The sequence below is a fragment of the Bos grunniens genome, chromosome 15 (genome assembly GCF_055505025.1).
Source record: "Bos grunniens cultivar Pamir isolate PY7600 chromosome 15, Bosgru_T2T1.0, whole genome shotgun sequence".
Lineage (NCBI taxonomy): Eukaryota > Metazoa > Chordata > Mammalia > Artiodactyla > Bovidae > Bos > Bos grunniens.
The window spans coordinates 48,653,814-48,671,113 of NC_141179.1; the positions used below are offsets into that span (position 1 = coordinate 48,653,814).

Sequence of the window (17,300 nt, forward strand, 5' to 3'; positions counted from 1 at the left end):
TGAGTGTGTGAGCAGCGCAGAAGAGGGGTTTCAGCACAAAGGCTGCATATCCTAATTAAATCTCTACCGTTCGCCATGGGTGAGTTCTAGGCCTCTGGTGGGTAAGAGAACCGAGTGAAGGTGTGACAGAGGATGCACACACTTAGCATGTAAGGGGTTGGTCTGTGGGCCACTGTCTGAACTCTGCACTGTGTTCCCAGGACCCAGAACATATGAATTCCGGAGACACTAAAGGAGAATTTGAGTTTCTGTAAGAAATGTGATTTTGCTTATAGATAAGGGAAGGTCAGAAAGAACAGAGCACCTGATTTTTCTTTGGCAAAAGCAGAAGAGTGTCGACACTAAGTGCTGGCTTGGGAGAGGGAAGGTATGGTGAACTGGGCCTAAGAATGTGCTAAAAAAGTGCCTGTAGGGATAAAGCTGAGAATGCGTTTTGACCTTGTCAGGTTAGGAGTCTGAGGCATGTAGCTATCACAAGCTTTCTCTTAGTGCTGATCCTGGAAGTCCCTGGCCTTGCTGTGGTTAGTTATCCCTAGAATAGAAATCATTTTCTACATAGATGCATTACTGGATCAGGAATGTTGAAGAACCTAGCATTATTTTTGTGCATAATGTTCATTTGTTCATTAATAATACTTTGAGCAGCTGAGTCACAAACATCTTTGTCCTGCAAACTGAGAGTCTACAGCTGCCGCATCACCTTCACTGCTCTCCTCTCCTGGCCTCAAGGGGACAGCTCATCTTTATTCCCGCCTGGGAACTGAATCAATTTTTATACTATCTTTAAAGATTACAAACTATTTACAGTTATATGGGGACGTCCCTGTTGGTCCAGTGGCTAAGACTTCGCCTTCCAATGCAGTGAGTGTGGGTTTGATCCCTGGTCCAGAACTAAGATCCCACATGCCTCTCAGCCAAAAAACCAAAACATAGAACAGAAGCAATATGGTAACAAACTAAAAACTTTAAAAATGGTCCACGTAAGAAAAAACATTGGCTATTTTCCCCACGTTGTACCATATATCCTTGTAACCTCTTATACCCAATAGCTTGTACCTCCCACTCCCCAACCATCATATTGCCCCTTTCCCTGCTTCTCCACACTGGTAACCATTGGCTTATTCTCTATATAAGTGAGCCTACTTCTGTTTTATTATATTCACAGCTTTGTTGTATTTTTTAAACTCCACATATAAGTGATATCATACAGTATTCGTCTTTCTCCGTCTGACTCATTTCACTTAGCTTAACACCTTCCAAGTCCATACATGTCGCTTCAGATAGGAAAACTTCAAGGACCTAGTCTTTAAAAGATTTATTCCCAGAGTCAAGATTTTGGTAATTTACAAAGAAAATTGGCAATGACACAATCCAATCATGCAGTATTTTTTATATTAGCATTGGTGTTTGTTATAGGTGTGTATGGTGTGTGCATATGAGTGTGTATGTGTAGTAATGTGTAGATATGTGTATGTTTGTGTGAGAGAGAGGGGGGAAGAGGGATTTCAGGTTTGTGTAAAATTATGTGTGGGTAAATATATGATGGTAAAACATATGAGAGAATGTGAGTATAGATCAAGGCATTCTTGAAATTTTAAGTACTATGTATGTGTGTATCTAAGATAGTATATATCCTGCAGCGGACATGTCTATCAAATAGAATATGCATTTACAAAGAAATAATTATTTTGGATAGAAATCTTGATCAAAATTGTTATTAAGTCCAAAGCATTAGGATAGTATAAAGCTGTATAATTTACTGAGTTCTGGAAAACAGTATTTTTGGAGGAACAAGAATCCATGAGCTGAAGTGTATGGGATTTTTAAATTTAAGTTGCACCTGTTTTTCAGCATAGTATAGGAACTCAGACAGTGTTGGCTAAACTGAATGAGGATTTTGAATGGAAAAAAGTGATGTGGACTTCACAAATTGAAGAAGCACAGTCACCATGAAGCTTGAAAAGAGTGAATAATTGCTTGGGACAATGACAGAAGGAGTTGATATTAACTAACGATGACCATGCATGCCTGCTAAGTCGCTTCAGTTGTGTCTGACTCTGTGTGACCCTATGGACTGTAGACCACCAGGCTCCTCTGTCCATGGGATTCACCAGGCCAGAATACTGGAGTGGATTGCCATGCCCTCCTCCAGGGGATCTTCCTGGCTTAGGGATCGAACCCGCATCCCTTAAGTCTCTTGCATTGACAATCAAATTCTTTACAACTAGTGCCCCTGGGAATCCCTTAATGATGTCCATAAAGTCATGTAAACTATAATCCACCAACTCTTGGAAAAATATGTCCTGTAAATTGATAGTTTGTAACAGAGGTACCCTGCATAATCAAAAGAATGATTGATGCCAATATGGAAAACTCCCTGGAAAAGCCGTATAAATCATCAGGCATGGCCAGAATAAATAAGATAGTCTCTTTAGGTAAAGTAACTGTATGTTCTAATATATATGAAACTGTGTGGCTTATGCATGTTACCTGCCAACTTCCTAACAATCTTTCTTCACTACAAAGTATCTCATTTTGAATTATAATTAGACAGTCATTTTATTTTTCGGGATATATAATGAGCTGTTGGAAGTGAGGGTGACTCAAGTGAGCCTAACATTTACCACCCTCTGTCTTCAGGAACTGGGACTTGTGCCATCCTGGTCTGCCATGGTCCTTATCAACCTGAGCAGTGACAACCCAGGACCCTTCATTCTGGTGGGGATCCCAGGCCTGGAGCAAGCCCATGTGTGGATTGGAATTCCCTTCTGTATCATCTATATTGTAGCCATTGTGGGAAACTGCATCCTTCTCTACTTAATCTTGGTGGAGCATAGCCTTCACGAACCCATGTTCTTCTTTCTCTCCATGCTGGCCATGACTGACCTCACCTTGTCCACAGTTGGTATTCCTAAAACACTCAGTATCTTTTGGCTTGGGGCTCGAGAGATCACATTCCCAGGGTGCCTCACACAAGTGTTCTTCCTCCACTACAGCTTCGTCCTGGATTCAGCCATCCTGATGGCCATGGCATTTGACCGCTATGTGGCCATCTGTTCTCCCTTGAGATACAACACTATCTTGACCCCCAAGACCATCATCAAGATTGTGGTGGGAATCTCCTTTCGTAGTTTCTGCATCATCCTGCCGGTTGTATTCTTGCTCATACGACTGCCTTTCTGTAGGACACGCATCATACCACACACATACTGTGAGCACATAGGTGTTGCCCGGCTCGCCTGTGCGGACATCTCCATCAACATCTGGTATGGCTTTTGCGTTCCCATCATGACAGTCATCTCAGATGTGATCCTCATTGCCGTTTCTTACACACTCATTCTCTGTGCTGTTTTCCGCCTCCCCTCCCAAGAAGCCCGCCAGAAGGCCCTGGGCACCTGTGGTTCCCATGTCTTTGTCATCCTCATGTTTTATACACCTGCCTTTTTCTCCATCCTTGCCCACCGCTTTGGACACAATGTCTCCCACACTTTCCACATCATGTTTGCCAACCTCTACATTGTTATCCCACCTGCACTCAACCCCATTGTTTATGGAGTGAAGACCAAGCAGATCAGAGAGAAGGTCACCATTTTGTTTTCTCCCAAGAGGACATAATAATGTTCCAATGAGCAATGGAAAAGCTAGGATAAGTTTATAGTATATATTGATGTCATAAGAATTTTAAAAAAGCAAATGCTATTTAAAGCAAGAACAGTCTACAAGTGATTTTGCATATTAAGAAAATGGCATGATCTATAGGAAAGAGATGCTTCTATATTATTGATGACAAATCAAAATGTTGAATGCATTGCCTTTGGAGAGAGACTGTTAGAGGAAAGTAGATCTAAATAAGGTTTTTAGGAAAGCCCTCCTTGAACAAAATTGCATATTCCTTAAGAAAAGTGAAAATCATGAGATGTCAGTCATCAGGATGAAGGATGGCATAAATCAGGCAGAGGAGGCAAAAGACCTGTACACTGAAAACTTTAGGACATTGATAAAAGAAATGAAAAAGACACTAATACAGGTTTTCCTATTATCCAAAAGTAGAACATTCTTTTTTTTTTATTGGAGGATAATTGCTTTACAGTGCTGTGGTAGTCTTTGCCATACATCAACAAGGATCCATTATAATTACATATATTCTTTCCCTCTTCAGCCTCCCTTCCCCACCCCATCTTGCCCCTCTAGGTCATCACAGAGCACCAAGCTGGGATCCCTGTGTCATACAGCAGCTTCCCACTAGTTATGTATTTTGCATAAGAGTGTGTATACCTCAATGCCTCTTTCTCAACTTGTCCTACCCTTTCCTTCCCCCACTGTGTCCAGCATTTCATTCTCTACCTCTGTGTCTCCATTTCTTCTCTGTTAATATGTTCATCAGTACATTTTTCTAGATTCCATATATATGTGCTAATACATAATATTTGTTTTTTCTCTTTCTGACTTATTTCACTCTAACAGGCTCTAGGTGAATCCGCCTCACAACAAGTGACTCAAATTCGTTCCTTTTTTGACTGGGTAATATTCCATTGTATATATGTACCACACCTTCTTTATCCATTCATCTGTTGATGGACATATAGGTGGCTTCCATGCCCTGGCTATTGTAAATAGTGCTGCAATGGTATTGGGCTACACAGGTCTTTTTGAATTGTGGTTTTCTCAGGATATGCGCCCAGTAGTGGAATTGCTGGGTCATATGGTAGTTTTTATTCCTAGTTTGTTAAGGAATTTTCATACTGCTCTTCACAGGAGCTGTACTAATTTACATTCCCACCAACAGTGCAATAGTGTTTCCTTTTCTGCACTTCCTCTCCAGCATTTATCACTTGTAGTTCTTTTATGATGGCCATTCTGATTGGTCTGAAGTGATACCTTGCTCAAAAATATTAGAGAAATATTTGCATTTCTCTAATAATGAGTGATGTTGGGCATCTTTTCATGTTATTTATTGACCATCTGTATGTCTTCTTTGGAGACATGTCCATTTAGGTCATCTGCTCATTTTTTGATTGGGATGTTTGTTTTTCTGATATTGAGCTATATGAGCTGCTTATATATTCTGGAGTTTTATCTTTTGTCCATTGCTCTGTTTGCAATTATTTTCCAAAGTAGATCATTCTTATGAAACCTTTGGTAAGTCAAAATAGAGTAAAGCAAAAATAGCCTTAATACACATCTTGCTAATGGATGCAAAAATAATTGAGATAAGGCATAAATGCTCACTGACACAGTACAAAGCTCTGAAGGCTTGATGCTGAGATGCTGAGAATAGTTCCCAGGGAAGGTTCTCTGCAGTATCAGTCTTGCTGCTCTTGGTGTGCACTCCTCTATGGCAGTTAGTTGCAAAACTAATGCTGAGCATTATTTTCCCTTTTCACCTTTATTGATAAAAGCAATAATCCTCTTCCAATTTTTTCAGTTAGTGGAAACAGTTATTGATATAAGTGTTTCATAAAAGTTAAGTGGTGTAAAGCAAACTTTTGAAAAGTAGGGTATCTGTAATTGGAAAGGTGTATAATGTTCTTGAATTGGAAGAGCTAATGTTGTTAAAATGTTCATACAGTCCAAAGCCATTTGCAGATTCAGTGCAATTCCTGTCAAAATTCCAACACCATTTTTCACAGGCATAGAAAAAGTACTCTTAAATTTTCAAGGAACCACAAAAAACTAAGGAGTGAAAACAATCTCACGATAAAAGTTTAGAGCTGGAATCATAGTATTTTCTGATTTCAAATTATATTATAAATCAATAGTAATAAAAACAATATGGTGATTATCAGTTCAGTTCAGTTCAGTCATTCAGTCGTGTCCGACTCCTTGTGACCCCATGAATCGCAGCACGCCAGGCCTCCTGTCCATCACCAACTCCCGGAGTTTGCTCAGACTCACGTCCATCGAGTCAGTGATGCCATCCAGCCATCTCATCCTCTGTTGTCCCCTTCTTCTCCTGCCCCCAATCCCTCCCAGCATCAGAGTCTTTTCTGATGAGTCAAATCTAGCATGAGGTGGCCAAAGTACTAGAGTTTCAGCTTTAGCATCATTACTTCCAAAGAAATCCCAGGGCTGATCTCCTTCAGAATGGACTGGTTGGATCTCCTTGCAGTCCAAGGGAAGCTCAAGAGTCTTCTCCAACACCACAGTTCAAAAGCATCAATTCTTCAGCGCTCAGCCTTCTTCACAGTCCAACTCTCACATCCATACATGACCACAGGAAAAACCATAGCCTTGACTAGACGGACTTTTGTTGGCAAAGTAATGTCTCTGCTTTTCAATATGCTACCTCGGTTGGTCATAACTTTCCTTCCAAGGAGTAAGCGTCTTTTAATTTCATGGCTGCAGTCACGATATGCAATGATTTTGGAGCCGCCAAAATAAAGTCTGACACTGTTTCCACTGTTTCCCCATCTATTTCCCATGAAGTGATGGGACCAGATGCCATGATCTTTGTTTTCTGAATGCTGAGCTTTAAGCCAACTTTTTCACTCTCCACTTTTCACTTTCATCAAGAGGCTTTTTAGTTCCTCTTCACTTTCTGCCATAAAGGTGGTGTCATCTGCATATCTGAGGTTATTGATATTTCTCCCGGCAATCTTGATTCCAGCTTGTGTTTCTTCCAGCCCAGCGTTTCTCATGATGTACTCTGCATAGAAGTTAAATAAGCAGGGTGACAATATACAGCCTTGACGTAGTCCTTTTCCTATTTGGACCCAGTCTGTTGTTCCATGTCCAGTTCTAACTGTTGCTTCCTGACTTGCCTACAGGTTTCTCAAGAGGCTGGTCAGGTGGTCTGTTATTCCCATCTCTTTCAGAATTTTCCACAGTTTATTGTGATCCACACAGTCAAAGGCTTTGGCATAGTTAATAAAGCAGAAATAGATGTTTTTCTGGAACTCTCTTGCTTTTTCCATGATCCAGTGGATATTGGCAATTTGATCTCTAGTTCCTCTGCCTTTTCTAAAACCAGCTTGAACAACAAGACGTTCACAGTTCACGTATTGAGGAAGCCTGGCTTGGAGAATTTTGAGCATTATTTTACTAGCATGTGATATGAGTGATTATAGAATAACATAAAAGCAGACACATGGATCAGTGGAACAGATTAGAAAGCCAAGAAATGAACCTTTGCATATATGGTCCACAAGGGCACCAACAGGGAAAGGATAGTCTATTTAATAAATGGTGTTGGAAAACAATAATGATAGACAAAATCATATAACTGGATCCTGATGTTACATCACTCACAAAACTAGATCAAAATGGATTAAAGACTTACTTTTTTTTTTTGGCTGTGCTGCATGGTACGCAGGATCTTTGATCCATGACTAGGGATCTCACCCTCACCTCCTGCGATGGAAGAGCAGAATCTTAACCACTGGAAGGTGCCTCACCAGAAAGGTCCCTCAAAATGGATTAATATTTTAAATATATGACCTGAATATATAAAACTCTTAGTAGAAAACTTACGGTAAAAGCTTTTACCTTGGTTTTGACAGTAATTTTTTAGATGACACATACAGAAAAAAAAAACACAGGTAAAATAAGCAAAAATAAACTAGTGAGATTACATAAAATTAGAAAGCTTCTGTAAAGCAAAAAAAAAAAAAAAGCAATCATATAAATGAAAAGATAACTTATGGAATGGGAGAAAATATTTGTAAGCCATAGATCTCAAAAGAAGTTGACACCCAAAATATAGATGGAACACATAAAATTTAAAAATGATTATAATAAAGAACTGACTAAGGAAATAGATGGGGAAAGAGTGGAAACAGTGTCAGACTTTATTTTTGGGGGCTCCAAAATCACTGCAGATGTTGATTGCAGCCATGAAATCAAAAGACGCTTACTCCTTGGAAGGAAAGATGTGACCTAGATAGCATATTAAAAAGCAGAGATCTTACTTTGCCAACAAAGGTCCGTCTAGTCAAGGCTATGGTTTTTCCAGTGGTCATGTACGGATGTGAGAGTTGGACTGTGAAGAAAGCTGAGCACCAAAGATATGATGTTTTTGAACTGTGGGTGTTGGAAAAGACTCTTGAGAGTCCCTTGGACTGCAAGGAGATCCAACCAGTCCATTCTGAAGGAGATAAGTCCTGAGTGTTCATTGGAAGGACTGATGCTGAGGCTGAAACTCCAGTACTTTGGCCACCTGATGCGAAGAGTTGACTCATTGGAAAAGACCTTGATGCTGGGAGGGATTGGGGGCAGGAGGAGAAGGGGACGAGAGAGGATGAGATGGCTGGATGGCATCACCGACTCGATGCACATGAGTCTGGGTGAACTCAGGGAGTTGGTGAATGGACAGGGAGGCCTGGTGTGCTGCGATTCATGGGGTTGCAAAGAGTCGGACACGACTGAGCGACTGAACTGAACTGAAACTTAATCTGATTAAAAATGGGCTAAAGACTTGAAAAGACATTTTTTTTTTCCAAAGAAGAAAACAAATGGTCAACAGTCACATAAAAAGGCACTCAACATCTCTAGTCATCAGGGAAGTGCAAATCAAAATCACAGTAGGATTTAAGTTCATATCTATTAGGATAGCTAATACCCAAAAGACCAGAGATGACAAATGTTGGTGAGGATGTGTAGAAAAGGAAACCCTTGTACATTGTTGGTATGAATGTAAGTTGTTACAGCCATTATGGAAAAAGCATGATGGCTTCTCAAAAAATAAAAATAGAACTGCCATATGGTCCAGCAATTCCACTTGTAGATATACATGCATCCATGCTCAGTCACTTCAGTTGTGCCTGACTCTTTGCAACCCCAATGACTATAGCCTGCGAAGCTCTTCTGTCCATAGGATTATCCTGGCAAGAATACTGGGGTGGGTTGCCATTTCCTCCTCCAGGGGATCTTTCAGATCCACGGATTGAAACTGTGTCTCCTGTGGATTCTGCATTGGCAGAAGAATTCTTTACCACTTGAGCCACCTGGGAAGCCCCGAGGTATATATACAAAAGCTATAATATTGAGGGTATAAAATCAGTATCTTGAAGTGACATCTGCACTCCAGTATTTATTATAGCATTATTCGCAATTGCCAGGATATGGAAACAACCTAAATTTCCTTTCTAGAAGAATGTATCAAAAAGTAGTCTGTATGTGTGTGTGTGTGTGTGTGTCTGTGTGTGTACACATATACATACACACACTTACAAAAGAAATATGGAGGATATCACTGTAGATATTTTTCACAGCCATTTTGAAAGCTCCCAGGAGATTCAACTCTTTGAGACACTGATTCTCCTGGAAGACATGAGCCTACAGGGACTCAGTCCACCCCAGCGTTTGGGACCTCAGAACCTTATGAGCTACACTCCCTGGTAAGAGTCTCACGGGGCCTCCCACAAGTCAATTGGATTAGTGTCTGCTGTCTTTCAGCTGTCCACAGACTGAATGCACCTTCTGAAGGCCCAGGAAAGAAAGAAGAAGATTGGCTCCTTGAGAATGTCATTTCTTTCCATTCTTACAAAGGAGCTGGAGATTGGTGAGTGTTGTTTTGGGGGCAGGGCAGGGATGATTGGAAAGCCACAGGCACAGCTCAGGCCAGACCCTGGGGAAGACTGACTGAAAGACATACAGAGGACCTCAGAGGAGGAGCAAGAAAAGACAAGGTAGGCTCAGTCCAGCTTTCCCCATAAGATAGTCCACAGGCCTGGGAGCCAGATTTTAAAGTCTAAGGGTTGAAATGAGAACGGATAACAAAACAAAGAAAACAAGCAAGACTGGGGTGTCAGGCAGACACAATTCAGCAGCCAAAACCAATGGTCTGAGAGCTTGGATCTAGAAAAGTGAACTCAGACTTTGTGGTTTTTGTGTGATTTGACACTTTCTGTCCTCCATATCAGCTTCCCTGGTGGTTCAGGGGTAAATAATCTGCCTACCAAAAAGGAGATGTGGGTTCGATCTCGGGGTTGTTAAAATCCCCTGGATTAGGAAATGGCAACCCACTCCAGTATTCTTGCCTGGAGAATCCCATGAACAGAGCAGCCTGGTAGGTTACAGTTCATGAAGTCTCAAAGAGTCAGACTCGACTTAGTAACTGAGCATGCACACATGCCATCCATACATATATATGGCCTTGTTTGCCATAATAATAGTATTATATTCTAGTCACTATTTATTGAGAACTTAATGTTTTCCAGTCATTGAGCTGAGCAGGACTTCTCTCCTGTAGAAAATCTTCCTCTATGAGGAAGCAGGAATTTTAGAGAAATCAAATTATTTGTTTAGTAATAAAAAAAGGCAAAGATTAAGTGAAAATTCAAGATATTTGACTCTAAAAACTGAGGATTCTAAAGCATTGGATGCATTTTGATTTTTTTAGACTTTGCCTATGATTTCATGTGCCTCTGGGTATGTATGTAAATATCTGTGCTTCTTAATTAATTAATTATATATTTATTTTAGCTATTTATTCATTAAACTACACTTCAACATTCACATTAAATAAACAGAGTTAATAGAAGGGAGAATAGAGGTGGGATGAGGAGGGATGTGGCTCCAAATGTAGCAAGGAGCTTGTGTGTGTAAGTGATTTAAACATTACTCATTTATTCAGTAAAAATTAAGTGTTTTACAGAAATTCAACTAGAATAAGCAGATTAAACTATGAATATGAAAATGTCTTACACTCAAGAAAGATAGCTGGTAGGCAAATAAATATAATAAATTTTGATAAGTGCTTTTATAAGTCGTAAGTACATGGGGTTTAATTAAGACTTGAATGACATCTGGATTGGAGGGGTGTTTGGGAGAGAATGGTTACATATATGTGTATGGCTGAGTCTCTTCGCTGTTTACCTGAAACTATCACAACATTGTTAATCAGCTATACCCCAATATAAAATAAAAAGTTAAAAAAAAAAAACTTGAATGATAAACAGTACTGAGCAACAGCACAGCCTAGCCTTGTTTGGAGATAAGAATAGGGATGAAAATACTTATTCTCAGTCAAGGGGAATTCTCATAGTCAGGGGACTTTAGCACTGAAGAATACAAGTTTTGTTTCCTTTTTTTTAGAAGAGTGGGCACTACAGGCTTAGACTTTTATTTTTCCACAATGACCATTGTTCATCGAGGTGCAGTATCAATGAATGACAAATCAGTGCATAGGTATAGCTTTGAACACCTCGCTGTGTGATTGCCCAACCTTAGAGAGTGGCAGTGGTCTCATTCTCCTTCACCACATGGTTTGTCTCTGGCTTGATTCCTGATTGTCTTCAGGGAAAAGACAGAAGTTTCAGTGAATACGCAGGTTAAAATTTATAAGCAAATAGTTAAATACTGTAGCTGGAACCTTGGAAATTAAGTGGTACAGTAATTCACCATCTTTCATATGGTTTTTGGCAAGCATTCCTGGGCTATAACATGAAAGCTGAAGAAGTTGTGGGACCAGATTCCGGAGATCCTGGTTGTTATGTTAAGGATTTTTGATTTAGATTTAAAATAATTAGATCAATATAACTGATTGAATGTGGGGCATTTAAAGAGAGAAGGTGTAAATGATGAATCTCAAGTTACTGCTTTGGGTCATTTAATGGATGAAACTCATATTCTCTGATATATTAGAAAAGTAAGGGGCATCAAATTACTGAAGAAATACAATAGATTTTAATTTTAATTTTCTAAAAGTTAAATTTGAGGTGCCCATGAGCTATCCAAAAGAGGATCTTCAGAGTGCAGTTGGAGATGCGTGTCTTGAAAGATCTAAATGAGATCTAAAGAATTAGGAGGTGACAATATAAAGTTGATGATATAATTCAGGGAAAGTATGGATAGAAGAGAAAAGGGCTTCAGGTAGAGACTTGAGGAATGTCAGGATTTAAGAGACACCAAAAAGAAGAAGAATCAAAGGATGAGCTGAAATGTCAACTGGTTGAAGAAAAACTCCAAAAGTGTTGATAAAGCATTAAGAAAATGATTCAAAGATTGAAGACATACTCAGTAGTATCAAATGCTGCTGAGATGTCCATCAAGGACTAAAAGGTGGATGTAGACATCATTGGTGACCTTCATGACAGCCCTTCAGAAGTGAAAAGGAGAGGACAGAAATGCGAATCACATGGGTTTAAGGACGAATAGATTGGAGATAAGTAGTGTAGACACTTACACTGATTTCCTCATTGCGTGACTTTGGCAAATTATTTACTTTCTCCCTGCCTCAGTTTCTATATATTGAAAGTATGAGTAATGTTCTTGGCTTAGGGTTGTTAGGAGCATCAAAGAAGAGATTTCATGTACAGAGCTTTAGACAACGTACACTGAATGTTCTCAAAAAACATTAACTGTTGTTATGGAGGTTGCTTATTTGCTTTTATCTTGACTCAGAATTTAGGATATACAAATTCTGTATTTCTTCCACTAGAGGTCATCTCTGTCTTTATCAAAAAGCACACTTGAAATAATTGCCTCAGCTTCCCTTGTAGCTCAGTTGGTAAAGAATCTGCCTGCAATGCAGGAGACCCCGGATTGATTCCTGGGTCAGGAAGATCTGCTGGAGAAGGGATAGGCTACTCATTCCAGCAGTGTTAGGACTCTGGAATCCTGGACTTTCCTTGTGGCTCAGCTGGTACAGAATCCACCGCAATGAGGAAGACCTGCGTTTGATCCCTGAGTTGGGAAGATCCCCTGGAGAAGGGGAAGGCTACCCACTCCAGTATTCTGGCCTGGAGAATTCCATGGACTGTGTAGTCCATGGGGCCGCCAAGAGTCGGACATGACTGAGGTACTTACACTCACTTCACTAAGTCCTAAGAGTGGGCTGGAGGGTGAGCTGCAACCGCTATTACATTATAATCCAAGGTGAGGTATCAAACAACACAGCCTCAGAGAACATTATGGTCTGCAAATCCCAAGACTTTCTCGTGTCAGGGAAATCATTGCAACTACAACAAGCTACAGCTCCAGTTTTTGTCTTTCCTTAAACACTTCTCTATACCTCCTGCTCCTCTCAATTTTCCTTGTCTAACAGGGTATGGAGGAAGTCACCTGGAGTGGGACAGCAGCAAAAAAACACTGCTGTCTGTGGACTCTAATGTGCTTGGCTCTGCAAGTTACTAAAAATGAGATCTTTGGTAAGACAGCTCTCAGAGCTTTAGTTTTTATTTTTAAAATGAGGAAGATAAGAATCTGGCCCATGGGACAAGTCTTATTTTCCAAATTATGCCCCTACTTCTCTAATTTTCCTTCTCTCTCTCAGCATGTGTGTGATTAGGTCGTTTTTCTCTATACAACAACACATTACATTGACCCAGAGAAAACTGAGTCATTAAAATGGAAATAACATTTTATGCATGTTGAAGAATATCTTGGAGAGCCTTGGTTATTATAACCAGGAGTACTGGTTCTTTAGCATCTTTCTAGAGGAGATGAGCATTGTCTTAATAGAAAAGGGAGGTTCTTTCTTGGCAATAAGAAAGAGAAAAGCCGACCCTAAGAAAATGGTGCAAGAAGAATTACCATATGATTTTTTTAAAATGTTCATTCCATACAATTTGTTTTAGGACACAGAAGCTATTCATCAGATCTCCATGACCACGTTCAATCTGACTGGCTACAACACAGGTGCCTTCACCCTTTTGGGTATTCCTGGACTTGAGCAGCACCAGGTCTGGATCAGCATCCCCTTTTGCCTCATCTATTTCATGGCCATTGTGGGTAATAGTGTCCTTCTCATGGCAACGGAGCACAGTCTTCATGCACCCATGTTCTTTTTCCTTTCCATGCTGGCTATTACTGATCTTACACTGTCTACCACCTGTGTCCCAAAAACTCTGAGCATCTTCTGGTTTGGTCCCCAGAGAATCAGTTTTCCCGGCTGTCTCACACAGTTATTCTTTCTGCACTTCAGCTTTGTTTTAGACTCATCTATACTGATGGCCATGGCATTTGACCGCTATGTGGCCATCTGTTCACCCTTGAGATACAACACTATTCTGACTCCCAGAACCATTGTCAAAATTGCTGTGGGAATCTCCTTCAGAAGCTTCTGTGTTATTTTCCCATGTGTTTTCATTGTAAATCGTCTACCCTTCTGCAGGACACGTAACGTCCCTCACACATACTGTGAGCACATAGGTGTTGCCCGACTAGCCTGTGCTGACATCTCCATCAATATTTGGTATGGGTTTTGTGTTCTCCTCATGGCCGTCATCTCAGATGTGATTCTAATTGCTGTCTCCTACATCCTTATCCTCTGTGCTGTATTTCACCTCCCTTCTCAGGATGCTCGTCAGAAGGCCCTGGGCACCTGTGGTTCCCATGTCTGTGTCATCCTCATGTTCTATATACCAGCATTCTTCTCCATCCTTGCACATCGCTTTGGACACAATGTCCCTCAGACCTTTCACATTGTGTTTGCCAACCTCTATGTTATCATCCCACCTGCCCTCAACCCTATCGTCTATGGAGTAAAGACCAAGAAGATCCGAGACAAAGTCATTTTTCTGCTCTTTCCTATGAGGTCCTATTGATACGTGCTTGAAATCTAGGAGGCAGGGGGCTGTGGTTTTGTTTTCTTAATTATTTTTGACAGAAGTTTTCCCAGTCATTTCAATTGCAAAAAATTAAAGTTTTAGTCTAACAAATAATATATAGTATATATTAAATATTGTTTCTGGAAACTAAAAAATGGCAATTTCTTTTGAGTGCTCTAGTGTGATACAAAACTTTAAATGAAATAAATAAAATGATCAGTATCTTTTTTTCTTTATAAATATATTTCTAAGGAATCTGAAAATTTTTCCAGGTTTATACATCATGGTAATTTCTATGTCATAATAGAGCAAGAAATTTCTACCTTAATGACTCTGTGAGGTCCTAGACTTTCAGTTTGGCTACTACAATCCATTTGTGAATGGCATCAAGTATAGGTCCTGGCATGTATTTAGTACATAAGCAATGTTTATCAAGAAAAAAGTGACAAGGGATGTTCAAGAGGGAGGGGACATATGCAAACCTGTGGCTAATTCATGCTGATGTATGGCAGAAACCAACACAATATTGTAAAGTAATTATCTTTCAGTTAAAAATAAACACAAAAGAAAAGATGACAAATAATCATGAAATTATTAAACTGAGATTGCAGATGTTTATTTTGAACAAAGGAAGGAAGAAGGCAATGATGAAAGGCAAAGCTCATTTTTCACTCAATCTTGAGAAAGCCCAACATGATGGAGAAGGTAAAGGCTTCTAAGAAGAAATATACAGAGGAAGCTAAATTCCACAGCCAGTAAGAGAAAAGCATGTACAGATGTACAGACTAAGACGTGGGCTTGAAACTTGACTAATTAGAAGCACTGTTAGTACTGAGTCTAGTCTTCATTTTTGTATCTGAAAAGACATGTAGTCTCATGTCAAAAATGTATTTATATTATTCTTTTTGAATTTATATTATTCTTTATCTCTTCAAATTCAGTATGCCTGACTTGTTCATAGTGAGTCATTTAGTCACTAAATCATTTGAGAAATAACTATTTTTGGTGTTTGATGGGTGCTTAAGGTTACTGATGTCTGATTTTCTTCTATATCTATCTGACCTTAAAGTCTACTCCTATTTTCTAAACAATTTGCAGATTACCAGTCCAGAGTAAGTACCCCTTTCCTTACTACGGAGGGTCAAACACTCATCCGTTTTTATCTGGATCAGAATACCAGAGTTCTGCATGGTCTCTCTACTCCTGTTCTGCTTTATCTTCTCTGTTATGCCTCCACTCACAGGTCACCAGATTTATATTTCCACAGTAATTCTCAACATAAAATTTTAGTATGAACGATATGTTCTTTGGACTCAGAGGCTCAAATTTAAATATATATTATTTTACTGTGGGACCTAGCCATGTATGTTGTTTCCAAAATTATCTGCAGAAATAAAAATTTTTATGAAGTATAAGTAGGAGATAAAGTAAAGGCAAAAGGGAAAAGCAGAGATAAAGATTTTAAAAAATAAGACCAAAAAAGTTAATATAGTTGCCATGTGCTATGAGTTCTCATTCTCTTACTACACATAGTTCAAGAATTCAGCTCTAGTTAAGCAATATTTAGTTGCATAATTCACAGTGCCTATAAAAAGTCAGCTGTTCACGGGAGTAAAACTACTTATTCCTGAAATGAAGAGAAAAAAGAGAGATATTCAGAGACTTCTTAGAAAAAAGGCACCAAATAATATAATTAATCACATTCTTACATAATATACAGCTTCATGGGATTCTTCAGTCCATTACCCTAGTATAGGGCACTAGAACACCCTAACTTTCCATTCGATAGCAGCTAACAATTTAGTGGGGAATCAACATAATTCTAGACTCCTTAAGCATGGTTTAGTCCAGATATTCTGGGACATTCAGAGTACTAAGTGGACTTCAGGCAATCATTACTCATTCTTTCATTCCAGAGTATTTAGCAAATATGTGACACAAATTTTTACATCTGAAACACTGTGTTAGGCATTCTTTTCACCATATTGAACAAAACAGAGATGGCCCTCATCTTAGTGGAGCTTTCCGTCCAGTGAGGGAAACAAGCCTCAATCATATAAACACCCAACTGAACATATAATTTTAGATTGCATTGTTTTAAAACACAAACCAACCAAAATCTTAAAAGCAGTGCCTTTGTGAGAGAGACTATCAGAGGAAAGCAGCTTCAAGTTAGGTTTTTAGAAAAGCCCTACCTAAAAGAAATTACATTTTCTCTGAAAACAATGGGAATAATGGGACGTCAGTCACATAGGGGAGGATGGATGGCATCATTCAAGAAGAAAAGTTGAAAGGTCTTTGCACTGAAGACTATAAGATGTTGATAAAAGAAACGCAGAAGACACAAATACAGATTTACCTATTATTCAAAAGTAGAACATCCTTAGGACTTTTCATAAGCCCAAATGGCATAAGGCCAAAATTACCTTAAGACGCATATGGCTAACAGAGTCACAAAATAAACTGAGATAAAGCATAGATTCTCAATGACACAGTTCAAAGCTGTGATGACTTGACACTGAGATGCTGAGTGCGATTCCTGAGGAAGGAGCTTCATGGTGCTCCTCTTGCTGCTCTGGGTGTGCACTGTGTTACAAAGACTGGCTACAGAAGAAACGCTGAACATTGTTTTCCATTTTCACATTTTTCATTAAAGCGGTATCCATCTTTAGATTTCTTTCAGTTAGTGAAAACAGTTACTGCTATAGGTCTTTTGTAAAAATGAAGTGGTCTAAAGCAAACTTTCAAAAAGTGGGGGATAACTGTAAATGAAAAGGTATATTCTTTTTTTTTTAACATTGATCTTTACAT

The 17,300-nt window shown here is 39.4% G+C and overlaps 2 protein-coding genes across 2 annotated transcripts; both read left to right on the forward strand.

Annotated features, from left to right (window-relative positions):
- The first annotated feature begins 2,658 nt into the window (after nucleotides 1–2,658).
- On the forward strand, nucleotides 2,659–3,615 carry LOC147357967 (olfactory receptor 52H1). The gene has a single exon (XM_086338421.1). The coding sequence runs from the start codon at nucleotides 2,671–2,673 to the stop codon at nucleotides 3,613–3,615; it is 945 nt and encodes a 314-aa protein (XP_086194547.1). The 5' UTR covers nucleotides 2,659–2,670.
- Nucleotides 3,616–12,990: 9,375 nt separating this feature from the next.
- Nucleotides 12,991–14,643, forward strand: LOC147357968 (olfactory receptor 52H1-like). The gene has a single exon (XM_086338422.1). The coding sequence runs from the start codon at nucleotides 13,545–13,547 to the stop codon at nucleotides 14,484–14,486; it is 942 nt and encodes a 313-aa protein (XP_086194548.1). The 5' UTR covers nucleotides 12,991–13,544; the 3' UTR covers nucleotides 14,487–14,643.
- The last annotated feature ends 2,657 nt before the right edge of the window (nucleotides 14,644–17,300 follow it).